At 38.1% G+C, this 27,783-nt stretch overlaps 3 protein-coding genes, 1 long non-coding RNA gene and 1 pseudogene across 9 annotated transcripts in view; 2 read left to right on the top strand and 3 right to left on the bottom strand.

The window, feature by feature from the left end:
- Positions 1-27,783, bottom strand: part of LOC129754766 (probable ATP-dependent RNA helicase DDX46) — a 93,687-nt gene that overhangs the window by 2,079 nt on the left and 63,825 nt on the right. The window contains exons 2-4 of one of the 3 annotated variants that reach the window (XM_055750991.1): positions 11,009-11,224; positions 9,888-10,945; positions 28-551 (exon numbers count right to left, since the gene is read on the bottom strand). In XM_055750991.1, coding sequence (XP_055606966.1) covers positions 28-117 — 90 coding nt within the window. In that variant the 5' untranslated portion in view covers positions 118-551; positions 9,888-10,945; positions 11,009-11,224. Of the gene's footprint in view, positions 1-27; positions 6,092-9,887; positions 10,946-11,008; positions 11,225-27,783 lie in introns of those variants that run through there. The other 2 variants (XM_055751010.1, XM_055751002.1) reach the window with 2 other exon arrangements.
- Positions 4,924-9,205, bottom strand: LOC129737761 (UPF0046 protein C25E10.12-like; annotated as a pseudogene).
- Positions 12,989-15,122, bottom strand: LOC129754782 (uncharacterized). The gene is made up of 5 exons (XM_055751022.1): positions 15,012-15,122; positions 14,602-14,950; positions 14,046-14,528; positions 13,776-13,973; positions 12,989-13,095 (listed from the first exon to the last, which is right to left on the bottom strand). The coding sequence occupies exons 1-3, from the start codon at positions 15,082-15,084 to the stop codon at positions 14,123-14,125; spliced, it is 828 nt and encodes a 275-aa protein (XP_055606997.1). The 5' UTR covers positions 15,085-15,122; the 3' UTR covers positions 12,989-13,095; positions 13,776-13,973; positions 14,046-14,122.
- Positions 16,356-17,563, top strand: LOC129754791 (uncharacterized). 2 transcript variants are annotated; one of them, XM_055751034.1, is made up of 4 exons: positions 16,356-16,753; positions 16,815-16,960; positions 17,073-17,282; positions 17,342-17,563. In XM_055751034.1, the coding sequence occupies exons 1-4, from the start codon at positions 16,646-16,648 to the stop codon at positions 17,364-17,366; spliced, it is 489 nt and encodes a 162-aa protein (XP_055607009.1). In that variant the 5' UTR covers positions 16,356-16,645; the 3' UTR covers positions 17,367-17,563. The 2 variants fall into 2 exon arrangements, 1 of the variants encoding a protein (XP_055607009.1); XR_008739094.1 differs by having other exon boundaries at positions 16,828-16,960; positions 17,073-17,563.
- LOC129754810 (uncharacterized) lies at positions 24,525-26,365 on the top strand. 3 transcript variants are annotated; one of them, XR_008739096.1, is made up of 5 exons: positions 24,525-24,748; positions 24,812-24,903; positions 24,963-25,315; positions 25,459-25,783; positions 26,151-26,365. It is a non-coding gene; the product is annotated as an uncharacterized LOC129754810 (long non-coding RNA). The 3 variants fall into 3 exon arrangements; XR_008739102.1 differs by having other exon boundaries at positions 24,812-25,315; positions 25,376-25,783; XR_008739095.1 differs by having other exon boundaries at positions 24,812-25,315.

The raw sequence follows: 27,783 nt of genomic DNA on the forward strand, positions 1-27,783 counted from the left end.
AATTAATACTAACCTTACAACTCCTACCGCCACCAAAAGGTAACTCCGGGATATTCCACAATGCCGATGAACCCGATTCCTTTTCCACGAGGATTCCGGTCTTCCGCGAGGTAACATTTTTTGTTCCCTGCGATTCCCGCTCTTGCTTTTTGTTGACTGGCAGTGAAGACACACGATACACTCGGATGCACCAAAATTGAGTTAATTTTTAAGATTATTACCCGTATCTTTCAATAATATTTTTATATCGTTTTAAGCGAAGACGCATAAAAAACGCAAAAGATTGTTGAAAATTAGAAGATACTAGAACGATTACACGAATAGTTACCATACATGTAATCAGAACAGAATAATATTAAAGATTAAGTGTATGATATTTGATCATGCGGGGGATCACTGGATAGTGGCGATAATTTTCTCCAGCTTACCGGAATCCTATAATATGATAGTGATATCGCTGGAATCTCGCGATGAGAATGACTTATCAGTGGATTTCGTCAAAGGTCGGCTCTTGGATGAGTGGCGTAGGCGTTGTGAAGATTCTATCCATCCTGAAACATCCAAACAAAAGGCTTCGATTACCACTACGAAGAGATCGAAGAAGTGTCATTACTGCGGCAACGAAGGTCATTTTCGCCGTGACTGCAGAAAGTTTAAAAGGGATCAAGAGCGAAGACAAGTCGATGACTCGACGAAGAAAAGTTATCAGTGGAAACCAAAACAAAAAGTGGCTCAAGTTGAATCGTGTGGAGACGAATTTTGTTTTAGTCTGACGACAACAGAGCGAGATTTGTGGTTTTTTGACTCCGGGTGTACGACACATATGACGGGTGATGCAACGAAATTGTTTACAATTGACTCTTCACGTCGTGAACCGGTTATTTTGGCGGATGGGAAGAAAATTTTCTCCGAAGGAATCGGAAACAGTGTTATAAACGCAGAAGCTGAAAATGAAATAGTGATGAAGCTGACAGTGAAAGGTGTACTGCACGTACCAGCTTTGAAGAGTAACTTGCTGTCTGTCAGCAAAATCGCCGACGAAGGATGTGTAGTGAAGTTTGACAAAGCCGGATGTACAGTGACCAAGGATGGAAAAGTGGTTGTCACCGGTGGAAGGATCGGTAACATGTACCACCTGAACTTCCAGGAACGCTCACTTCTAGCTAAAGCCAATCATCGAGACAACTGTCTGCATATGTGGCACCGAAGATTGGGGCACCGCAACCCCGACGACATTCGCCGAATTGTCAAGGATCAGCTCGGTGACAACCTGAAGCTTGAAAAATGCAGCATCCGCTCTACGTGCACCGTCTGTTGTAAGGGTAAGTTAACACGTTTACCTTTTCCAAAGCAATCCGAGTCAAAATCTAAAGCAATTTTAGATCTGGTTCATTCAGATCTATGCGGCCCCATGGAGAATCCCACGCCGAGTGGTAAACGCTACGTGCTTACCTTGATTGATGACTTCAGCCGTTACTGTACAATCTTTTTACTCGAACGGAAGTCACAAACACAAGAAAAGATCGAAGAATTCATGAAGCTGATGAAGACGCAGTTCGGAAAGGTTCCGAAAATTCTTCGCACAGACGGTGGGGGCGAGTATTCAGGTGAAACGTTCAAACGTTTGCTACTGTGTAACGGTATCACGCTGCAACAAACTGCCCCGTACAGCCCACAGCAAAATGGGCAAGCGGAGAGGAAAAATCGGTCCATCATCGAAATGACCCGCTGCTTGCTGTTGGAGGCCAACATGGACAAACGCTACTGGGGTGAAGCAGTGCACACAGCCAACTACCTGCTCAACCGATTGCCTGCGTCTGCCACTGGTCGAACGCCATACGAACTCTGGTTTGACCGTAAGCCTAGCTATCGCCATCTTAAAGTATTTGGTACCCCAGCTTATGTGCACGTCCCAAAGGAGCGAAGAAAGAAGCTAGATGACAAGAGCGTTCGATTGATCTTCGTTGGATATGCGGAAGGTAGGAAGGCCTACCGGTTCCTGGACCCGTCTACGGAAAAAGTGACGATCAGTAGAGATGCCCGTTTTATGGAGGAAGCTGTTGGCGCCGAAACAAATAGTGAAGTGGTTCCTGAAGAAGTGGAAATCAGTGTTGATCGTTCTACGATCGAAAAAGAAGAAGAAACAATTCCTGAAGTGAGTGTAAACAATGACAATGAATCAGTGGTACTAAATGAAAATGACAACGAACTTTCTGATGATGAATATAACAGTGCAACAGATTTCGAAGGTTTTCACGAAGATGAATACCTTCGAAGATCTAAAAGAGTGAATAAGGGAAAACCACCAGTGCGCCTTGGAGAGGAGAGCAACGCAGCCTGTCTTCAGGAGGAGCAAGAGCCATCATCGTATCGAGAAGCTGTGTCCAGTGAGAGTAAAGAGCTGTGGATGAAAGCCATGAACGACGAACTGAAATCCCACCGTGATCTTAAGACCTGGGACCTCGTCAAACCACCGGTCGGTCGGAAGATCGTGGGGAGTCGATGGGTGTTCAAATTGAAGCGTAACGCTGACGGAGAACCCATCAAATACAAAGCCCGTTTAGTCGCACAGGGTTTCAGCCAGCAGCCCGGTGTGGACTTTGATGAAGTCTACGCTCCAGTGGCGAAGCAAGCCACACTACGTGCGCTATTAGCAGTTGCGAGCAGCAAGAAGATGACACTCAGACACCTGGACGTCAAAACCGCTTATCTGAATGGCGACCTTACCGAAGAAGTTTACATGCGACAGCCTCCCGGTTTCGCGGTGGAAGGCAAAAAGGACTTAGTTTGTCGTTTACGAAAAAGCATATACGGGCTTCGCCAATCTGCAAAATGCTGGAATAACCGTTTCGATGAAGTACTTAAGCAGATGGGTTTCAAGAGAAGCTCCCCAGACAACCATTTGGTGGGTATTTCGAATTCGCAACGCAAATATACGTGCAAATATACGTGTAAACATATCGTATATAATGTAGCAAAACCAGTATATACGTATCATTTTGGAGGCCATATAGGTACATTAGCAAACATATTTTTGATTTGGATTGTATTAAATTACGATTTGCACGACTTGTCATGCGCATCATTCACGACTACCCTGATTCTTTTTGGAATATACTATGACAATTTACATCATCATATAGATGATTGAGGTTGTAATATACGACATTTTTCGTAACAATAGGGAAAGTTTGACGACTTATTTGGTCGTATTTTGCGACTTGAGTGCAAGGCACTCATTTTCCGTCAGTTGAGAAAAAATAAGATTATTATTATTTTTGTATTTTAAACCAATTGGTTTATTCATTTTCAAAAAAAAATAATAATAATAAGATTATTTCAAAGAAATGCTTTTTTTTGCTGCCAAATTCAAGTTTATATCGTACGAATTTATTATTTGCCTGACCTGGACTTGATCCCCTGACCATACGATCTGCAGCTCATGATGGTTCCTCGACGCTATCTGGAATATATAAATTCAAGGGGATTTGCTTCAAACACGGAGAAAAAAGTATAGTATTTTTAACAATAACCCACTTTAATTCAATCATATTTCTGATTAATTCTCGGCTAACTATAAATATCAAACTTTCAATTATATATACAATTGATTATCGGATTGTTTTTTTGTGTCCAACAATGCATATAATAGATTCAATTATACCGATATGATTGATTTTGCGCACTCAACTATAAATATCTTAGATTCTACTACATACGTATGATTGAATTTCTTCATTCTACCATAAATATGATAGATTCAACTTTAATTGTATGATTGATTCAATTATATATATAGTAAATTTAATTATACAAAAATAGTTGATTCAATTATATTTGTACTTGATTCAATTATTGTGTATTATAGAATTAAAAGTTTATTTTATTTGATTTATTTCATATATATAATTAACCCTCCAAAGCCGTTCGGGTCAATATGACCCGAAGCGCACATTTCAAACATCTTTATCATCATTCCAATATACTGATGAACTGGTAGTTTTGACAGACCAAGTGTGTTCTATGAAAATGACGATCAAATTAACGCCAAAAAACTAAAATTTGAGTTTTTAAAATCGGTTCATTGAAAAATGAAATACAGCTAAGCAAAGCAAAAACTGGATGTCGCTTTTTTAAAGTAAGACTTTTTTCTACCGGAAGATCTGTCATAGTGGTAAAAATTTTCATTGGACCCCAACATATTTATACATTGTCGGATAGATGGATTCTTGACAATTTCAAACATCAATGAAACAATTAAATACAGGAAAGCTGTCAGAAGTTATGAGTATTTTAAAAATAAAATTGATTTTTTGGACTTTTAACTTTCTGAACCAGTTTCTGAAAGCCTGGTAATACATATCAACTTTATTTTGAAATGTTGAGTAATAAGAATAAATTACCTACACAATGAATATAATATCATCAAAATCGGTTAACATTTACAGCCAGGAGAACGAAATCAAATTACAACGCATATTTCCCCGAAACGGATATTTAGCGAACGGCTTTGGAAGGTTAAGAAAAGTTAGATTTCGGATGTTTTATAGGTTTTTACTAGGCTCAGAACCTTTAATTTTGGTTCCGAAATAAAAGCTAGCAAAAGAGTAGGACCATTGTATTTCTTAAAATTAATTTATCATTTTAATGTGTAAACAAACTTAAGCATAGCATAGCATAGCATTGGGTGACTACACACATCTTGAATTGGCTGATACAAGAGGTACAACTAACAATCAAGCCCAACACTAGATGCCAAACATTTTAATGTGTAAACAAACTTAAACCTCCATAAAATAACCATTTCCAGAATCAATCGTGGCTGGTGATTCTGGAAATGATGATGATGGTGATGGTAGTTAAAATCACCGAAGCGCGAGCTGCACCAGGACCTTCTTCTTCAGTTGGGTTATTTTGGATCCACTAGCTGGCAATCGACGAAGATGCCGAAATAGGATAGATTTCAGCACCGGCATTCCCGGAGCGCCGATCACTGCTAGAGTTGCTGGAAAGCATACGAGCGAATGGAACGCTTAATGGACGGAAACCGGATCCCCCGTTGCCACTGTATGGCATGTTGCCTTCGGTAGAACTAACGAAAACTTGCCTTCCAATAATGATGGCCGCAGCCGGTAGTGAAGCTTGATGAACGGTTGCAGTCACGGTTGATTCTACGGGGCCAACAGATGGGCAAATCGAAGTCAACTGAGCGGGCTGGGAATTCTCGATTACAGTAACTGTGACTGCTGGAATGTAGCTGCTGGCTGTGCTGTTCGTATCCTCTTCGAGTGCTAGCGGTGGCTTTTGGTTCGGCGAGTAGTCTGTGGTTGTTCCGATGATGGAAGGAGCTGACGATTCAGAAGTTGATGAAGAGGAATTTTGTTCCGGAGGAATCATTCGTGAACCTCTAGCTGCTCCAGTATTTCTTCCGTCTGCTTCCCGCATGCTACCTGCAATTACGACAATTCGGATGATTTGGGAAAACACATTTTAACGATTAATATCAATTACCACCCGTATCCGAATCTGCAAGACTCATTTCTGGTACGGAAAAAAAAATTTGTCACCTCCAGCCACGAATGTAAATAACTGAAATGGCGGCAAGAGAAAAATCTAAACATTGATGCCAGTTAAACCAAATATATTTATTGTAAAATGCTTTAAATACACTCTAGTTTTATTAACTATATTTATGCTTCAATACCTAGAATCAATCATACATTTGTAGTTGAATCTATCATATTTACAATTGAATCAATTATACCACAACAGTTGAATCTATCATATTTACAGTTGCATCAATTATACCACTACAGTTGAATCTATTATATTTATGGTTGAATGCCTAAAATCAATGAAACAATTGTAGTTGAATCAATTATACCACTACAGTTGAATCTATCATATTTACAGTTGAATCAATTATACTACTACAGTTGAATCTATTATATTTATAGTTGAATGCCTATAATCAATCATACAATTGTAGTTGAATCTATCATATCTACAGTTGAATCAATTATACCATTACAATTGAATCAATTATTCCATTACAATTGATTCTATTATATTCATAGTTGATTGCATAAGGTCAATCAGCAGTTTGTAATTGAATCTATTGTATTTATAGTTGAATGCATAAAATAAATCATATAGTTGAATGCATTATATTGATAGTTGATTGCGTAAGAACAATTAGAAGTTTGTAGTTGAATCTATTATAAAAGTAGTTGAATGCGAAAAAATCAACTGCATTTCGATTATTGGTATAACAAGCTGAAATAATTGGAACAACTGTCGTCTTTTTTCTCCGTGAAGGCATTAAACCAAAAGCAAATCGTATATTTCTATAAATTAAATCTTTTAAATCGTAGAACACGTCATCGATGATCTAAAAATAGACCAACACTTTGAAGCCTTCTTTAATACGATTCCAATCATCGATGTCACATTATCATAATCGATTTTATTGAATTTTTTTGTATTCTTTTACGATTGCCGGCAAATACGTTTTACGAAAATCAGACATGCGAATTAATTTGCAAAGGTATACGATTGCATGCACATTATTACGAATCAATGCAGTTATATACGTTTTTTATTTCGCATTATTTTATGCATAGCACGACAAAATCTCTCAGTCACGGCTGATCACCGTATATCGGTCGTTTCACGGATTTTGTGCGAATTGTCGTACACAAAGGTCGAGTACATATGTACATAATTAAGAGTCTCTCTTCTTGTCGAAATAAAATCATGCAATGCTTTTAAATACGATAAAGAATATGCATGGACCGCACATTGTAGGTGCAGATATACGAAAATGAGTACCCGAATAGAATTGTACAATGAAAAAACCATGAATTTCATATTCACAAACCATAAATTTTATGGTTTACACAATGCTTATTATCTTCCACGATACCGTGAATGCACATTGGATTTCATAGTTTCCGACCATACATTTCACTGTTTCGGCGAAAATAACCATGAAAAAGGGGTATTGTTATGCAGCGTGACCATGAAAAAAATGGCGATTTCCCATACATCCGGAAGCTCAAAAATATGAAGTTCATGGTGATAACAGCTTCCACTTTTTCATAGTAAAACCATGAAAATTCATTTAATTACATTGTTCTATCAAAGATGGAAATCAAGGTCTTTCTATGGTATAAAACTATTGTTTTAACCGTAAAATTTCATGGTTTTACTATGAATAATTTATTGTTTAGAATATTTTGCAAAAGTTATTACTTATTTCAAGGAATTTTATTCATGATTAGTTGTGCTTTGGAATAATTTTGATTTACGTTTATTAAAAAGCACGACCAAACAGGAATATTATTCCTTGAAATAAGAATAACTTAAGCAAACTGATAAATTTGAAAACGAAATTCGAAATAATTTTATTATATATTATAATTGTTTAACTCTCTGGTATGGTATAACTTAGATATGGTGCCTAACTTTTCTTGCAGCAGTTGAAAAAAACAAGACTTCTTCAAATTGTGCCATCCGGAACCATGGGTAGCAATAGTAACGAAAGCCGGTCTCCAGATGAAAATTCTTACCATAATTGCAAGGTTTCCCTTGTTTACCAGAGTTGTGTTTATTTTCCGTTGCTGTTCACGAGTTATGTTGACCAATCCATCCATGTTTCTAACCAGTCGCAAGCCGTCCGTTCGAAGATATTCTAAAGATCTCGATACAAATCTGCCGTTCGGTTTCTAACTGCTCTATGATTCAGGCCATTGGTTCGAGCAACCACCAGTGTGTCAGTCAGTTCATCGTTTCAGATCCGTACTTGGTTGAGGGGAACTGCAAGAGAACGACAGATGTAGACTATGTATTGTGAGTTTCAATTATTTTTTTAAAAGATAATTTTGTCGCAATCCAAGCGACAAAACTTTTGAAATGTTTTGTGAAAAATATACATGTATTCGATGCAAGAGGCATTGAAAAACATCCTAATCTTTTCTAACTAGAAATTTACCTTTTGGTAGAGTAACATCAAATACGATCGGATGGTTGTTCGGTAAATAGTTGATCTCACAAGTAGGAGCGTTAATAAAAATAATCTTACCATCGGAATTTATCCTGCAGCCTTCATGAACATGTCCAAATACGTGATACCGTGATTTGACTCGTTGCTGATCTGTTGTTAGCAACTCAACACACCCGGCGCGTACTTCCGAAGATCTCCATGACCAACGAGAGGCGTATGTGTTAACAAGATATCAACCTTTTCTAAAGTGTTCTCCCACTTTTCCAGGCAATCATTTTTGCCGCGCTTCACATTGAAGGCCCACTTGCAAAACTCCGCTTGCCAAGTTTAAGACTACACAACTCAATGCAATTATTCTGCAGGTAGGTGCAGTTGCTCAAGTGCTGTTAAAAAATTTCCCGTTTTCAAGACCTCCGTTAGGCTCTCCTGAAATAAATAAAAATTAGGAATGAAACATCCATATTCAATCATTTATTGAGATTGAAGGAAAGGTATGAATAAGACTTTACAAACCTTCGAATTACCAAGTGTTGGTATTTCGTCAAGAATGATAGAACCAGTTTTCTTGCAGCATCCTCCGGTAGCATTTTCAAAGGGTACATGAAGGTGTGATCGAAGCTTAAAAGTTCATGATTTTTCGCTGTGACCATTTTGTGTTTATGCGGAAGTTTTTCTAAAAATAAATTTGGTTAGAAACATCATTTGGGTTCGAAATGCTACTTTTTTACCCAGCTTATTGTTGAAATCGAAGACCGCAACTTTCCGCACAGAGATATCTCCATCCGGAATGTCAAACTGGTTGGTTAGCGAGTGTGTATCCGACATCAAACAACCCGGATCTTGTTGGCGGGGACATTCCTAGTCGGAGGCTTTGCATCGATTCTGATGACATGCTGGGATTTAGAAAGTTCCTTCCAAGCGGGAGTTGGATCTTCCGTGAGAGGATGGATATCTACTTTAACGTTAATCCTTCCGGTTTGATACACGATAGCACTGGCACTGAATTAATCAAGTTTTTGTTACTTTAAAAAATGGCGCGGGCACGGAATCAAAATAAATCTCTACACGAAAAATTGTAAATACGCAAACAATGCAAAATTTTGACAATGTTCATTTTGGTTTGGATTTTAATTTCACCATGAAATACACAGTAACAATAATAATCACAAGAAAATTATTGTGGTACCGTACTTCTGTCATTTTCGGCAACTATGAAATATTTTGAATTTAAGATATACTTCACGGTGACTTTGAAAATTATGGTGATTTCATAATTAAATGTGGTTGAAAGATATTAAGAAACTACGATGAAATTGATTGTTAAATTGAAAATCATTGTTCAGTTATCTTAATACCATGGTCTTTGCTATTCGGGTATGAATAACATTCTATACGATGTAATCTGTAAAAGAAAATACGACTTCTGGTTGTCTGGGTCTGCGGATCCTTGCCTCTACACAAAGGAGCGAAATGGTAAGCGAGGGTATATTTTGCTTTATGTCGATGATATTGTGGTGGGCTCTGAAGACGAATCCGAAATTGATAAGATACACGACGAGTTGAATAAGCATTTCGAGACGACTGCTTTGGGCGAGTTGAAGTACTTCCTTGGCTTGGAAGTGGAGCGGGTCGACGGTAATTACAGCGTGAGTTTAAGAGGCTACATCCAGCAAACAGCTCAGCGCTTTGGCCTAGGAGATGCCAAATCCGCTCGTACTCCGATGGAAGAATGCTATGGCAGAGAAGATGTTAAAAGTGAACTTCTACCAAATAACGACGACTATCGAAGCCTGGTTGGATCTCTCCTGTACATATCAGTCAACGCACGGCCTGACATCGCCGCAGCCACAGCAATACTGGGTCGCAAGGTGAATCATCCTACCGAGGCAGACTGGGTAGCCGCAAAAAGGGTAATCCGTTATTTACGAGGAACCATCGACCGGAAGCTAGTGTTCGATGGAAGCCCACTCGTTCTCACTGGGTATTCCGATGCGGACTGGGCTGGCAATCATGCATCACGGAAGTCCACCTCCGGTTTCGTGTTCATGATGGGAGGAGCGGCCATATCTTGGAGAAGCCGGCAGCAGAGCATCGTCGCTCTATCGTCTATGGAATCGGAATATGTCTCACTCAGCGAAGCTGCACAGGAGACCGTGTGGCTAAGACGTCTACTTACGGATCTTGGCATTTCGCAGAAACAGCCGACAACCTTGTACGAAGATAATCAATCGTGCATTGCGTTCGTCCGGTCGGAGCGAGTCAACAAGCGGTCGAAGCACATCGAAACAAAAGAGGCTTTCGTAAAAGATTTATGTGCCAAAGGAGTGATCCGTTTGCAATATCTATGCACTGAAGACATGCTGGCTGATTCGTTGACTAAGCCTCTTGGAGCAAATAAGATCGCCAAATTTTCCGAGATGATGGGGCTAGTTAGCGGCTAGGAGTGTACAAGGTGCGGCGCGAGTGGAGATCAAGGAGGAGTGTTGAGTGTAGTGATCTGCCCCTCGACACCGCAACAGAAGAAGATGAACTGGCAGCACTTGATGCATCGTTGGAGAGATTGCGTCATCCTTTTTATTTTTTCACTTCGTCCCCAACCTTTGTAATTTTTAGAAGTAGAAAATACACGCGTTAAGAGTTTTCGTAATTCCTCCGGTTCCGGTTCCGGACCTGTCGTCTTAAGGATTGTCCCTCAGGTTTTCTCCCTTGATATGACCATCTCCGCGTCGTTCCATCCGGAAGGTGCTCCACTTGTGATCATACGGTGCCTGCAAGCTAATGTGCGAGCTGTGATCGAAATCAAGAAGACCAGGTTCAGCAAAGGCGCCGACGACACCGCGACCTCGGACCGTGTCCCGATAAAGAAAATATTCTCCGGTGCCGTTCTTTTAGCTGAACACTCAGCTTTCCCAGGTTATCTTATCGGATGCAGTAGCGCCACTAAAATATAAAAAAAAAAAACAAATGAGTTGTTTTCATCAGAATTGCATTGCAAATATTTACGTATCAATAAAAAGCACGCAGCCGGCGTCTTGCGACAGCTTATGCAGAAAGGAATAACAGCATCTCGATCCTCCCGGTGTTTACACCTTATGCTATGCACATCGGATAGCTCCAGACAGGGGTAATTTTGGCGCATCCTTATCCGGTTGATAAAGAGGAAGCAGCTCGTCGAATTTGGCTCTCGAAGACATATTCCCCGTAGTTAACGTATTTTACCTGTTGAATGAATGAAAATGTTATTATTCAATTTCAAGCACAACAAACAAACATTCATAATTGAGTGTACATGAGACAATTTTTAATGTTTTCAACTTTTTGTATAATTATTAGGAACATTATTTATGATCAAATACATGTAACATAAATGGTGGTAATAAAAGCAATACTTGTCCCCCCCCCCCACCTCAGTGAATTGCGTCCTGGACGACAGACATATTATAGATGGGAATGAGACATTTTTAAATTCTTAATTCGGTACTTTCATGTTTAATTGTTTTGGTTCCCAACGCTTAGAAATATGAATTAGAATAAATTCGGTTATGTTCTAGAATCAATTATTTGGATGTAACAATAAATTATGTTAAAAATTATATACCTATATGCTGTATATTCCTCTTTGGTTTCCAAAGCGTTAATTTCGTCGCAAAACCTTCGTCAACTCCCGGAACGTTGCAATTTCTTCTGATCATGATGATATATTTTGAATCTGCTTCAACCGCCCGAGGAAAAACAATATGAGTTTCGACATTTGAGATCTCGATGGAAAGCTGCCTGTGATCCATCGTTTACGGCCATTTGAGCTGAATCACCATCAATGGTCAAATTTTTAGAGATAGTGTTGTTTACAAAAGCGGAACTTTCCATTCCTCCAGTACAGTCGATAACTTTTTCCAATTCTGAACCAGTTATATCGGCCAAATTCTAAACACGGAGAAAAAAGACGACAGTTGTTCCAATTATTTCAGCTTTTTATACCAATAATCGGAATGCAGTTGATTTTTTCGCATTCAACTACTTATAAAATAGATTCAACTGCAAACTTCTAATTGCCCAACAAACATTTTGGCTGATTAAAAACGCCAACTCGCTGAACAAAAGCTGAGGTAAAGCGTGATTGCTGTTTCAGCTTGCTGGCTGAATAAAGGTAAACTGAACCCGAGCAGACTTTGATGCCTGAATCGAAAGCAAACAGTTACCAAAATAAGCTATCAATGCCAAAATGATAGCATAATTAAGTATCGCATTTTCCCTGATGGCAAAATGTGGTTTCATAGAAGCATCAATATGTCGAAGTATGATGCCAAATTAATACCTAAATAAGACATTGATACCAACATGATAGCACTATTTGGTTTCGTATTTTACAAGATAACAAAACGAGGTATCTTTAAGGTTTCAATCATAATAACGCAGATTAGTGGAATTTAAAAATGATAGCATTATTTGGTATTAAATTTTCTGTGATGTAAAATAAGATAAAATTAGGTGTTCAAAATAAGACCGAACTGAACACAAACAACACATCTGTTTGTTACCAGCATAGTGCGCGCATATTTAGTGTTGATAATTTGGTGATCGCAACAACAGGCATCATTAAGGTAAACCTGTATAAACCTTCTTTCTTATATTTAACTCTTTCTGACAGTTGAGTCGCTGCGACTGTTATTGCTCTCTCTACACTGAGCAAAATCGGGCTATAAACAGTATTGGGAATTCTAGTATTTTTGCACTACTAGAAAATCCAATACTTTTTATTAGTGAGCGCAAAATTTTGCGCGTATAGTTTAGCGTTCTGATAAATTTTATTGGAATTTCCAGCGAAAGTAATTTAATCGTAATTTGATACAAAGGATGATTCTAGACAATGAAATGAATGTATTAAACTCTTTTTTCGATTTTAAATTGATTTGTTATGAAAAATGAAAAATCTGAGATTGAAGCTTTATAATAATTTATTATCTATCTATGTGAATCTATAAATCGACCTTTTTTCTTATGTTATGCGTATATGATTAGCAAGCTTTTTAAGTATGAGAGGTGTGGCTCCTTATCGTGTCCGCATATTTTCAGCACCTTACGATTGTTATCTGAAAACAAATTGAGAATAAATAGATCAGTCATAATTCATTCAATAAAACAAACATTTGTATGAACATCTTGTGCCGATTATGTGCGAAAACAAATGAAATCCAATATATCTCGCATGAGCTTCCATTACGTCGTATGACACATTTCAAGAAATCACAGAAAACTGCTGCAAAAGTTATCAAAATAACTTTTAAATTTGTATTTCACATTTTCAGGCTAAAAATATTCTAAATGAAAAGAAATTGCGACTACTTTATGTAAGTTTTAGTATTTTTTGGTAATATAACTGTTTTTTACATTTTGTTTCATTCCACGTAATGAAAGTTCACGTGAGAATATGATGATGATTATTGAGCAAGGAGTTACGAGTTATTTGCTGTCATGAAACTACATACCTAACCAATAAAATATTTGAACTTTTCATTCAAACATTCGAATTTCAACAAACGTGTATACCTAATTCGTTAAAAAACAATCAACCAAACAGTCCAGGAAACTGGACAAAAAATTCTCAAATTGAACAACATACTTTTTTTCTCGAATCGTTGAATTTGTAAAGCACAAAGATTTCAATAAACTTAAATTGGACGCATATCATCATTTGAACACGTTTTTTCAAGGTATTTTGAGGTTTCTTGAACAAATTTAATTTAAAAGGAAATTATAAAAGACGGCTCACCTGCACTTATCATTTACGCTTGCCATGTACCATGCTGGAGCCTGACCTTTTTGTCAAATGATGTCGAATCTGAACTTGAGTTGGCGTTGAGTTCTGTACCGTAGTAAAATTCTTGGGATACATCAAAAACATCCGTTTGAGCCGCAATCTACTGGAGCGATGAACTTTGAATATCACTACAGGTTTGTAGCTGGCTGCCTAATTAATGAAAAAAATCAATTTAGTTTGATTGATTAAGTATACATATGTAGTTGCTAATTGCTAACTTACTGATTGGGTGATACGCTGGAGGAAGCACATCAATTGGGTCCGTGAGCTTGTCCCAGAAAATCGTAAAATGAGTTTCCTCATAGTTGGCATATTTCTTGGGTAAGCCCTTCCAGGAGGCCGTAGTTTTTAACAGTCTGGATCAGAAAATCCAGCAATGGGTCGCAGTAGCCAAAATCATTGAGGGCGCAAGCACACACGCTTCGGTACTTCATGAAGAAAACAGCACTAGACTCGGCTTCCGGATCCATCACTAATGGAACGAGGGAGTCACCATCATATCCACACTGTTCCATTGTGATCGCTGACTGAGCCACTTCCACGCATGAGAAGAACAACTGACTCCTTGTGGCAAAGTTATTCTGCTGTTGCTGTTGATGTGATGCTGATTCCGGCTCAGTGTTCATCTCGTTTGGCGCTAAACCTGCAGCGATGTTTGTCAGGATGTATGGTGGAGTTTTTTCATTTGCTTGGTACTTTGTCAAGCTAGTTTAGGGGAGGAGGAAAGAAAAATTCTAATTTTTGCTAAACAAAATACTGAAGTACTTTTTTCACTTGCCTTTTTCGCTTGCTTGCAGTTTGAACCGTTTCAGCCACAGAATTTCTTTGGGCGGTTTCCACGCGTCCGGATCCAACAGCATGCCGGGAGTGTTTGGATCCACTTTTTTCAGAGTATATTTCCTTATTTAATCCACTGATTCCGGTTGGTTTGCTGGTGTTTCTAGCCGCAATCGTGGATCCGGAACTAGACGAGTGATTATTTTCTATCGCCAGACTTACTTCCGCTGCTGTTCCGCTGAGAAGAGGTGCTGGTTGTTCCGGCCCAGTGTTTAATTTGTTTGGCGCTGGAACGGCTCCGGAGTTTGTACGGCAGGATGGTGTCAAAAATAATTCTTTGCTTTGTCGAGCTGAACGGAGGGTAGAGATAAATTATGTTTTTGCCTTCAAAAACCCGTTTTTTTTACTTACCTTCATTGCTTGCGTTGTTGTCAGCCCCGATGCGATTGTTTGGCAGGACAAATAAACACGGTTTAAAATTCATCACGAGCGCTTGAGTTTATATGGCGCTCTAGCTGTTGCTGATGATGGATGCACCAATTTATGTTTTCCAAAAAAACTTGTGAGCTTGCTAGTAAAGAACTTACAAATCGATCGAGTCGGTTCGAATCGTTAATAAATTTATTAGATATGCAAAATATGAATTCTATTTATAAATAAACATGTGAAAATTAATGGATTTTCCAATAAATTTGATAACGATTATTAGGCTCATGGTATTCATTAGATTTTCCTATACTTTTTAGTACGTTTTCCATCAACAAAATACACTTGTAGAATTTATTGGATTTTCCAATAACTTGTACTGGATAAATCATTACTTTGTATCTGAGCGATTAACATTGAAAATTAATGAAATGACCCAGTGAATTTTATTTCCAGATTTGGTTCAGTGTAGAGTCGGTACAAAAAAACACAAGTAAAACTAAAAGAACTTTTACTTAACTATTTTAAATAAAAAAAAAACGTTTCAATTATAATATAACGTTTGTTATGTTATTTAATTATTTCCTATTCGATGTATGCCGAATACAAAGAAAAAAAAAACTATTGAGGATTATAGATTTTAATCGATATTAACTTAAATAAACTAACAAATAAAATAAACTGAGGTGTTTATATAGTGAAGAGAAAACTAAATTTGATGTCTGAAAAATATAATTTATTGTATAGAAAAAATCAAATGATAACTCGCAAAATTGTTGTCTGCAAAATACAATTCATTGTATAGAAAAAAAAATCAAATTATAACTCAAGGTTTTGTTCGTTTAACTTGGAAAAATATATAGCCACCGTTGCATGTGTTAATCCAAAGTTTCATCATCCTTAAGGTTTTTTTTAAAGCAATTTGTTCCTTTTTTAAAAATAGATCTGAAGTATATTTTAGTGAAGTTTTATAATATTATGGTCATTTTCTGCAAATGGAGAAAAAAATTTATAACGTCTTTCTCCAACGTCTTTCTCCATGGAATCAAAATGCGAAAACGTTCCCATTATCCGGGATCTGTCACGAAATTTCATGAGCATAGTATAAATTAAAGGATGTAAATAGCAAAACTTTCTATCCAAAACATTATTACATATATATCTACATACACATTTTTGAATGATCTCAGGTTTTAGTTGTACCAGTTCTTAATTCCTTGTTACAAAATAAAAGTGTACTGGCAACCCAGTTTGGCAGAAGAAGAGAAACGTCAAAACATCAGTTTTGTTTTGTTCTGCCGTTGTCTTGTTTTGGTTCGGTTTGTGAATTTGGTCGGTATTTTGTCGATTGTGTTTCGTTTAAACTTTGGTGATGTAGACGGAAGGTTGCTGCTCCGATTACGGCAACGGTGGCTGCTAGAACGCAGCTGCGTGCAAGTTCCAGACAAAGATGAACCATGTTGCGCATTTCCTCCTCCGATGGCTTTATCGATTCAACTGCCTCGAACCAGTGATGATGCTTCTGGAGACAAAAATAGGCAAGCGGATGCGCCTTGTTATGACCAAAGTGTTGATTCACGAAGGAAACCGACTGACTGAGCCACATTCCTTCCCCAGCAATGAGTGGTGCAGAGGAGACACGATTACTCCCTGTTCCGGAACCACCGACTGAGCCTGCTGCATGCGATGATCATTACCAAGGAGCAGAAAAATTGTATATTTTTAAGGTAAGTACTAACTTGTAAATTTTCGCAATTGGTAGAATAACTTTCTCTAACTGAGAGTTAGCCTTCATTTTTAGATCCGGACATTTCCTGTAGGCATGTGATAGACTGTGCCAAGAGAAAACTGCCATCAAACGCTGGCTTCCGAGTCGATCGGATCCGTCGCCAGAGAGTAATGCCTGTGGCCCCATTCGATTTCGATGTTATGAGGTAAGTTGGTAGCATCTGCCACGGTTTCAAAATTGAATTAGTTTAAATGTATGTTCTCCTTTCCTATGTTTCACAATGAATAATGCTTGTTTTTTTTTACATATCTCAACAGCTACAAGAATCGGTGCCTCACTGAACTAGAAGGGTTTGGTAGGAATAGAAAGCCATTCTCCGAGCGACTAGTGGATCAAACAACAGAACGTTTAAGAAATGAGCGGTTCGGCTTAATCGTGAAGATTTTTAAGTTAAAAGGAACAACCGAAATCACAACATCGACGAACCTGGAACCGAATTACTCAACGACAACCTTAAACTTGGTTCGGTAATGAACTTGGTTCTCTGTGTATTCTGCATAGTTATTCTTATCCTTATTTTGCACAGCGCTTTCCAGTCTACAAGAAACTGACAAATAATATTTTGTCTCATAAGATGAGCGGTTTTGCCGGGAAGAAGGCATTGAAACGAGCTTGAGCTAAAACCTGTCTGAACAAGTGAAATGGCTATGACTTATTATTTTAAGCTGGGCTGGAGGCCCATTCACACACACACACACACACACACAGATTGGCTCTTAAAACTGTCTATAAATTTCATGTTATTGTTAATAATAAATTTGTACAGCTCAGATAAACTTTTTTGTAAATATTCAGTATCTGGCTTTTTGAATTTGGAATAGTTAGAAATAAGAAGATGATTTTTAGGCAAATCTGACCAATGTATCATAACCAAAACTACAAAATAGGGGATAAAAACTATATCCAATGAACTATTCGGTAAAAGCTTTGAAAAAGATACAAAAAAATTGTATAATGCATTCACAAAACAAGAAACATTGGGTAAATGTTATCTGAGTTGCATAAGTAAAGGCGATTATAGTATTGCATTCTTCCTCAGTTTCCATGTTTAATTCTACTACATCGATCATCTCTCATCACTTGTATAACGTCTAAATGTGCATTTCAAAAGCCTATATAGGAAGAATATCACGAAGTGGCATTTTAATTTTATTTGTTTCCAAAATTGGACTTACCCTCACATTTTTACCTCGTCTACTTGTAAAGGATTTATTCTTAAATATAGCAAGGTAATCTGCTTTCAAACTAAACTTTGATGCATTATTGAGAATTATTCATACATTAAATTCAAATACCTATCAAACACGTAGTTAATTCATATTTTCTTTCGATAATTTATTTAATAAATTATGAGAATGTGAAATTAAATGTTTTACTGATTCTCAGTTTATGTTTTTTTCCACATATTCGAATAAGAAATAAAATATGCAGCTGAATTAATATGCATAGAGAATCGCCTTTAATTATGCAACAAAATTAGTAGATATAATAATATTCATGTTTCAGATAGGTAACGCAAATTAAAACGCCAAAATATACCTTTTAGCTTTTTAATTTTCATTATTTTTTAGAACCTTAATCTACTTCTTTTTCGTTGCATAATTAAAGGCGATTTTCATCATATGTCCTGGACAGACTTTTATGGAAAAATAAAACCATCGGTATCGCCTGAATAAAGGTGATACAATAACTAAATTTGTGTGTCGTTTTCAATTACAAGATGGCACAATGGTGCCAAATTTTGGTTTCAATGAAAGCTTGATGATGCCTCGTTTGGCAGCGTTTTAATACAGGATTTGATATCACAACGATGCCAAATTTTGGCAGTAAAGTATACCTCAAAGTGGCATCATTATGCCCTCAAAACCTGTTTTAAACGTTGGCTAAACAAGGTATCATTAAGGTTTCAGTGAAACCTACACTTGACATGATTGAGGTATCCATATATGAAAAGTGAGACCCAAATTTTGGCATTGTACCACCTTTATTCGGGCAAAACGATACCTCATTTTACTTTCAAGGCATGATAGCAAAATAAGGTATAATTTTGCCATAAAAGTCTGCTCGGGTAAGTGTTGTTTCAGCGTGAAAAAAAGTTTTAGTGCAGCTAATGGGAGAAGTTGAAGAGTAGTTTACGTATCATTTTTTCAGCCTTTGTTCAACCATTCCTGCTACCTTTGAAATTTGACAGACTGATATGAACTGTGGTAAAACTGCAATGCATGATGGTGGATTTTTTGACCTGAAATTATTTTTGTTTTTCTTATGAAAACCATTTTCATAATTTCTCACTACCTTAATTGTTAAAAAGTAGAATGGTTTACTGGGAGGATTTCATGCTCGATTCGAATAGATGAAAAAAGACCATTCCAACATTAAACATTTCCTTTCCGCAGAGTGGCATTTTGGTCGTTTAAGAACGACAAATTTTCGTCGCACCGAAGACTTCATGGTTGGTTCTGCGTACTGCGGCTTGCGACTAGTAAGCCGGAGGTTAAAAGTTCGGGACAGGTTAAAAACAAAACAAAAAACATAGAGGGGAAAAGTGAGTGCCAATCGGGCAGACATCGATCATTTTATTTTTTAATTTTTTTTTTCGATCACACTGTCAATTGACGTTTGATGACGTTGGCTGGATAATTTCTCCAAATCCAGATTATTAAGGGCTGAAAGCACGCTTCTTTGTGAATTTTGCTGGCCTTCTTTCAGCCAGATTGCTGATTTAAAAAGTAACCAAGATATTTTTTCAGCCTTTTTTCAGCAAAAAATGTTTGTTGGGTGTCCTTACGCAATCAACTATCAATATAATGCATTCTACTGTATGATCTATTTTATGCATTCAACTATAAATACAATAGATTCAACTGCATGTGGAGAAAAAAGACGACTGTTGTTTCAATTATATCAGCTAATTATATCAATCATCAAAATGTAGTTGATTTTTAGGCATTCAAATATAAATATAATAGATTGAACTACAAACGGATGATTGACATTACGCAACCAACTTTCGATATAATAGATTCAATTATAATGGTATAATTGATTCAACTGTAATGGTATAATTGATTCAATTTTAGCTATGATAGGTTAAAATACAATTGTATAATTGATATAAGGCATTAAACTATAAATATAATAGATTAAACTTTTGATTTTATCATACATATTTTTTGCGGTCTTTGTAAAATAAATTTAGAGTGTATCTAAAGCGTTTTAATATAAATATATTTGGTTTAACTAGCATCAATATTTAATTTTTTCTCTTGCCGCGATAAATACTGGCCCTTATTCTGCGCCGCGAGTGACGTGACAGTTGGCGAGTCACCCCACCGTCACTCGACTCTTGTCACCTTATTCCGACAGTCGGTTTAAGTGAGGTGACAGCAAGTGACAGATACTCATTCCGAGCTGAGTGACTGGATGAACCCATCTAGAAAAATGGCGAAATTTGCTCTGATTGTGTTGTGCCGGTGTTCGCGATTCGGGTTTTGAAAATTGAATTTAAAATAAACGAGTGAAAATTGTGCCCCGTCCTGGACAATTATCGGATTGTACGGTGTTAGCAAGCTGATCAAGTGGAAAAAAGGACAAATGTGGCTACAAAAGTGGAAATTACAGCCCAGCCCGGATTTCAGAAACAGCATCAAACTGGAGCAACAAAAACTTGGAACAGCATGCAGGGGCGACTGCTGTCTCACAAACCGGTGCGCAAAAAGGCTTCCGAATCTGCGACAACCTCAGCAGTTATTTCAGGTTGGAAAAATAAGTTGCTTCTTTTAATCTCACCATTTCTAATTTCTGTCTACCTATTTTTATTTTATTTACATAGTATTCCGTCTCACGACATAACTTGACGAACATAATTCCTAAAATTCACTCGGTTCATAGCAACCGTTCTCCAATTCCTCGGGCACCCCACATTCGCCAGATCACGCTCCACTTGGTCTAACCACCTCGCTCGTTGCGCCCCCGCTCGTCTTGTTCCTACCGGATTCGTAGCGAACACCTGTTTTGCAGGACAGTCGTCCGGCATTCTCGCAACATGTCCCGCCCAGCGTATCCGGCCAGCCTTCACCACCTTCTGGATACTGGGTTCGCCGTAGAGGCGCGCGAGCTCGTGGTTCATCCTTCGCCTCCACACTCCGTTCTCCTGTACGCCGCCAAAGATGGTTCTTAACACTCGTCGCTCGAATACTCCGAGTGTACGCAGGTCCTCCTCGAGCAATATCCATGTCTCGTGCCCGTAGAGAACAACCGGTCTAATGAGCGTCATATACAGGTTACACTTGGTGCGAGGGCTAAGTCTTCTCGACCGCAGTTGCTTGTGGAGTCCATAGTAGGCACGACTTCCGCTGATAATTCGTCTCCGGATCTCACGGCTGGTGTCATTGTCTGCGGTCACCAGTGAGCCGAGATAGACAAAGTCTTCGACTATCTCCAGCTCGTCGCCGTCGATCGTGACCTTGTTATTACTGGACAAGCGGGTTCGGTCGGTCTCGGATCCGCAGGCCAGCATGTACTTCGTCTTGGACGTATTAATCATCAACCCAATCCTTCCTGCTTCGCGTTTCAGTTTGCGGTAGATCTCCTCCACCGCCGCAGATGATCTGCCGACTATGTCATCGGCAAAGCAGATAAGTTGACTGGATCTGTTGAAAATCGTGCCCCGCATTTCGCCCACCGCTCGTCGAATAACACCTTCTAGCGCCACGTTGAACATCATGCAGGATAGACCATCACCTTGTCGAAGCCCCCTGCGCGATTCGAATGAACTCGACAATTCACCCGAAATCCGCACACAGCACTGCGTTCCATCCATCGTCGCCTTGATCAGTCTGATCAGCTTCCCGGAAAAGCCGTTCTCGTCCATGATTTTCCATAGCTCGTTACGGTCGATCGTGTCGTATGCGGCTTTGAAGTCGATGAATAGATGATGCGTAGGGACTTGGTGTTCACGGCATTTTTGGAGGATTTGCCGCAATGTGAATATCTGGTCCGTCGTAGACCGTCCCTCCATGAAGCCGGCCTGATGACTTCCCACGAATCTGTTTGCTTGTGGCGTTAGGCGGCGGAGTAGGATTCGGGACAACACTTTGTAGGCGGCATTGAGGACAGTGATCGCTCGGTAGTTCTCACAGTCCAATTTGTCGCCCTTCTTGTAGATGGGGCATATTACCCCCTCCTTCCACTCCTCCGGTAGCTGTTCTATGTCCCAGATCCGGATTATCAACCGATGTAGGCAATCGGCCAACCTGTCCGGGCCCATTTTGATGAGTTCAGCTGCGATGCCATCCTTCCCAGCCGACTTGTTTCTATTCAGCTGGCGAATGGCTTCCTTAACTTCACTCATCGTTGGGAGTGGCTCCTCTTCGTCGTTGGCTACGCCGGCGATGTACCTTCCCCCACCGTCTTGATGTCCTGCATGTGCGCCGTTCAGGTGTTCATCGAAGTGCTGCTTCCACCTTTTGATCACCTCACGATTGTCCGTCAGGATACCCCCGTCCTTATCCCGGCACATTTCGGCTTGCGGCACGAAGCCTTTGCGGGATGCGTTGAGTTTCTGATAGAACTTTCGTGTTTCTTGGGAACGATGCAGCTGCTCCAGCTCCTGGAGCTCCTCCTCCTCCAGGCGGCGCTTTTTCTCCTGGAAAAGTCGGACCTACCTATTTTAGGTTTCCCGAAATGAGAAAAAACAGGTTATTTTAGTGGTTATCGTTTTGACCATGGAAACAATCAGCCGTATCATCGGTGTTCAGGTTCGTCTTTAACTATTCCGACCAGTCTGTTTGTTCATTTCGTTCTTTATACGGCGGAAGAAGATACCTTGGAACATCGGATATGAAAATGGTGCCCTATAATATCGAATTAATGGAACATGATTCGAATCTGATACAAATAAAGAACAAGTAAAATGATTCAATGTGTCTGCATGTTTAATTAACTTAACCATAAGTCCATAAGTCGGTTTTATGGGGACACTTTTTAACGAACTTGCTGAATGCAATCAATTAACTGTTATTGTTTATATCATAATCAATTTCATTAAACGAGAAAATTTTCAGGTTGGAATTTTGATACAAAAATCAAGGCCTTAGCTGCAGATTCCAATTAGCATTCCAGGTTCAGATTTTGGATAAAATTCAATCGAATTTGCATAATAATATTCAGATTGCAAATTGTAAAACCCAGAATCCGTTTTTGATTGCACTTTTTTAACTTTGCAATTTTAAATGCTTCTAATAAAGTTGAAAACTTATCAAACAAGCTTTTTCGTTCAGTACTAAGGTTATCGTATCCCTTTTATCATTTAAAATCTCTTTTGACATGAATTTTTGTTAAAATTTTTGCCTCGTCGGTACCTACATCCATACCGACAATTCTCACCTAAAATCGTCACCCGAATGCGACAATTCTCACCCATGGTGACTACGATAATAAGGTAAGAACTCACAAAGTTCATCCGAAGTGACAATCCTCACCTAAACCGACTGCTGGAATACACCCATTTGGCGCAACACCTTATAGTGTAGTTTTGATCCGTTATCGGAAAAGACTGGGTTAACTCCTTTTTCATGTAAAGCCCCTTTACCCTTTATAAGGTACTTAGGCTGTACGTCAAGTCGTCGGGTCAAATTTACACATTATTTCAAACGCTTGCGCTCGGTGGGGATGTGAGCCGATTTTTGTAGTGAGAAAGATCGCATATGCAAGGAATACTTAATAAAAATTAACTGAAAACAATCAAATAATAAATTTGCTAGTTTATTTCACAAAACATTACAATCCTTTTTTGGAAAAAATGATTGTCGGAAAAATTTGGCTGCTTTTTCCATACTTCCCTCTGAGTTCAGAATATGCCTATAGGATTTGTGACCCTGGTTCATTTTCTTGAGGAATCAACATGCTGAAAGAATGTAAATTATTCGGTTATTCGGAAACCTTTCATATTTGCAAAAACTTACTTTTCAATACGACCGATGGCGAAGTGCCAACTAGAATTACCGTCTTCGATCTGCCAAGCGACTTTCCACATCCTTTGCAGCCCCAGATGGATCTGTAACAACGGTCATTTATATTTAAAAAAAAATTAAATATATATTTTGATACATATTCCGAAACTTACCACGAGTCACCATCAATTTACCAAATGAAAACATGCAGTTGAAGTTTTTATAACATCTAAAACTACACTTCCTGAAGCGTACTCGGGCTGTTTTAAAACATGTGTAATATTGAACCGACAAATTGACACATTTTTTGACAGATCACGACGGTTCGTTATAATGGGTCATTTTTACAAATTTGATGTGTTCCGCCAAATGAGTGTGAGAGTGACTTTATGTCTGTTCAATCAACTCTAGTCGAAACGGGTCGAAACAAGTAGAAATGGATTGACAGTTGATCACCTGTCTCTTTCCAATTGACTTCGACCGATTTCTACCAAGTCGAAACTAATCCTGCTGCCGAGCTGGATTGGTTTCGACTAGTTTCAACTCGCTCCATTGAACAACGACCCGACTTGTTTCGACCAAAACATTGGCTCGTTGAACATCTATCAGTTGACAGAAACCAGTTGAAACCGATTTTTACTAGCGATTGAACGAAGCTTTTGGTGACTCGACTATCATCACGTCACGCGAGGCGCATTAAAATTAAACCGTGCGGTGATAACTGTGACCGGCTCAAGCCCGGGGACGAGGACTACAGCGAACGCTAAAAAAAGATCGAGTCCTGGTCGATAAGATTTCACCAAATATATTGAACATTTGCTGGCTGAAAGTGATCAAAACGGAGGAGGAACGGGTTTAACGCTGTTAATTGCCCTGCTGCTCGGTTTCAAAGCTAATGGCGTATTTTTTTTCGATTCCGGATTTGGATCTAGAACTGTCAGAATAAAAAAATGATTTTCGGGTTTCGAGTTATTCCATACGTAGGTGTGCGTGAGAACGACCGCAATGTTTACATGCAGCTGTCAATTTGTTCTCCCTTCTAGATTTCTTCATTCGGTTCTTCACATCCGGATTGCCTTTTTTCGTGTCCGGATTGCACTGGACAGCAGATAGTACGATTTTGCTTGGCTGAGAGGTTCAAAATCGCGGCAATAATCATTTTCCCGTTCATTATTTCAACTGTTTTACTTTCAGCCAAAAACAGCTGTTTAATGTTTTGACAACAACGTTGAGAGTATTGGTGAACTTCTCGCAAAACTGACTTTCTTCTCAGGGCGACTCCGTCCGTTTTTCGAGCGAACCTAGGTTGCCTCTCGAGCAATAAATGAGCACGATGACAGCAGTTAGAGCGAACCTAGGTTGCCTCTAGTTTGCCTCCAGGTGAAAAAAAATACGGTATAAGAAACTTCATTTCTACCTGCGGCACCCGCTCCATGCGGTGGGTGAATCGCGGTACGATGACCTTATTAACTAAAAAGTGGCCCCTGAAAGATGACCGAAAACTGCTGACAAAAACGAACAATAAAATGTTCAATGGTAGCCGGCTGGTAAGTTCAAAAATGTTTTTATTTCAATTCTTAATTTTAAAATCTAGATATTTCTTTAAGATCTCTCATTTATTTGATTATGGGAGCCAAAATGCCAACATTGTAACGTATCAATAAATAAAAATCATTCTTGCTGCTAACAGATTCGGGTCAAGTCACTATACGACACGTCATCGTCTGAATTCCAAAGCCAACACCCCACAAGTACTGTTAGCGGTTGCGGATTATTGCTCGTTCAGTTAGCACTAACATTGGACGTCCAGCTGATTGTCATTTCGAAGTCCGAATTGATACAGGATGGGGTCGAAACTTTGCTGCAACAACGTTCCGAGCTTGGTACCGCCTACGAGTGTATGTATCGTCTCAAGCCAGGCTCTGCATCAGATGACCACCATTTGGTCCATAAACTTGATGAAATGATAAGGCCAATTTGGATAAATTTTTTGACATCAGGATTTTAAAGTTCAGGTAAGAATTATTCATTTATATATTAAACTAATTTATCACTGGTCTGCGAAGAGAAAATTGTCTCTGATAGGATGGGAAAATTTCAAACTTCGTCGAGGAAGAAAATATTCTCATGTTTAATTCCTTACCTTCTGATAATCATTCAAGAGCATCAGAGGCATGGAAACAGGTTGCTGCCCGGTCGTTTTTATAATTTTCTTTATATTCCATTTCAACTTTAATTCTGTTAACTTATCCATACTATAGTTTAAAGATAACTACAAATAACGAGGTTTGAGAGTTATTTACCTAAGAAAATCCGAAAAAACTGATATTTGTTCGCCTATTCATTTATACTGGATGTTAAAAGTTTTTATTTCTCTTTCAGACGTTTTAAGTCGTAATGCCAGACAACTGCTTTTCAATCTGCTTGTACGCAGATAAATCTTTCGAACGGGAACAGATGAAAACCATCCATTTAGGAATGTTCAGACGTCTATCCGAATCAATCGTTGCAAGAGTTCAGAAAGAAAATGCGGACATTATTTAAAAGGAAATTAATAATTTATATTTTATTTTAAGTAATTTTAGGTGTTTAATCATAAAAATGGAAAATTAATTTTGAAATATACAATGTTCCTTCTCTTCTCCTAGTTTTCATTTCGGAACCTAAAATAAAGGTTCTGAGTCATCTGAAATATTAAAAACTTATAAAACATCCGAAACTACTTTTTTCCTAATTGTTTATATGAGTTAAATCAAATCAAATTAACTTTTAATTCTATAAAGCGGGCCATAGACTACACAACATTTGTACAAATGCGATGAAATTCGATGAAATTTTGTCGCTGTGAGCACGATTTGCATAGTGTATGGCACTGCTTGAATGAGCGCCCAAACGGTTGGAGTAAAATCGGTCGGGATCGAAATATTTTGTACAAAACATTCTCCCAGCCGGGGTGGAGATGGTTTTTTTTGTTACTGTTGCTGTTTTCGCCAGCAATCATTTGTGTTCGCGTGAAATATGTTTGTATAGTGTATGGGCGAGCATAGATCAAACAATCGTCGTGGAATCATCGAATTTGTACAGGCCAATTTGTGTAGTCTATGGCCCGCTTAATACACAATAATTGAATCAACTATGAATATAATTAAATCAATTATTTTTGTATGACGTTCCAGTGAGGGATGTGTTAGCTGTGATGGACTTGGACTATATGTTTGAAATATACCTTTTCCTTAAAACTATTGATCTCCGTATATAATTCTTTCTATTCCCTCATTTCCCTATCTATCTTCTTTTTTCTTTAAAAAGTGAACTAGATATACACGGAGAAAAAAGACGACAGTTGTTCCAATTATTTCAGCTTGTTATACCAATAATCGAAATGCAGTTGATTTTTTCGCATTCAACTATTTATATAATGGATCCAACTACAAACTTCTAATTGTCCTTACCCAATTAACTATCAATATAATGCATTCAACTGTATGATTTATTTTATGCATTCAACTATAAATACAATAGATTCAACTACAAACTGCTGATTGACCTTATGCAATCAACTATGAATATAATAGATTCATTTGTAGTGGTATAATAGATTCAATTGTAATGGTATAATTGATTCAACTGTAGATATGATAGATTCAACTACAATTGTATGATTGATTATAGGCAATCAACTATAAATATAATAGATTCAACTGTAGTGGTATAATTGATTCAACTGTAAATATGATAGATTCAATTGTAGTGGTATAATTGATTCAATTGTCAATATGATAGATTCAACTACAATTGTATCATTGATTTTAGGCATTCAACTATAACTATAATAGATTCAACTGTAGTGGTATAATTAATTCAACTGTAAATATGATAGATTCAACTGTAGTGATATAATTGATTCAATTGTAAATATGATAGATTCAAATACAAATGTATGATTGATTCTAGGTCTTGAACCATAAATATAGTAAATAAAATTATATTGTTATGATAGATTGTGTCATCAGGA

This window comes from Uranotaenia lowii, chromosome 1, assembly GCF_029784155.1.
Source record: "Uranotaenia lowii strain MFRU-FL chromosome 1, ASM2978415v1, whole genome shotgun sequence".
NCBI lineage: Eukaryota > Metazoa > Arthropoda > Insecta > Diptera > Culicidae > Uranotaenia > Uranotaenia lowii.

What these genes read in the sequence shown, in the direction of transcription:
- LOC129754791 (XM_055751034.1), top strand. Translation starts at nt 16,646, where the DNA reads ATGAGTGGTGCAGAGGAGACACGATTACTCCCTGTTCCGGAACCACCG. An exon ending in AAAAATTGTATATTTTTAAG is followed by an intron (nt 16,754 to 16,814) that starts GTAAGTACTAAC and finishes ACTGAGAGTTAG; the next exon opens with CCTTCATTTTTAGATCCGGA. An exon ending in ACAACCTTAAACTTGGTTCG is followed by an intron (nt 17,283 to 17,341) that starts GTAATGAACTTG and finishes TATTTTGCACAG; the next exon opens with CGCTTTCCAGTCTACAAGAA.
- LOC129754782 (XM_055751022.1), bottom strand. Translation starts at nt 15,084, where the DNA reads ATGAATTTTAAACCGTGTTTATTTGTCCTGCCAAACAATCGCATCGGG. An exon ending in CAACAACGCAAGCAATGAAG is followed by an intron (nt 14,951 to 15,011) that starts GTAAGTAAAAAA and finishes CCCTCCGTTCAG; the next exon opens with CTCGACAAAGCAAAGAATTA. An exon ending in ACTGCAAGCAAGCGAAAAAG is followed by an intron (nt 14,529 to 14,601) that starts GCAAGTGAAAAA and finishes CCCCTAAACTAG; the next exon opens with CTTGACAAAGTACCAAGCAA.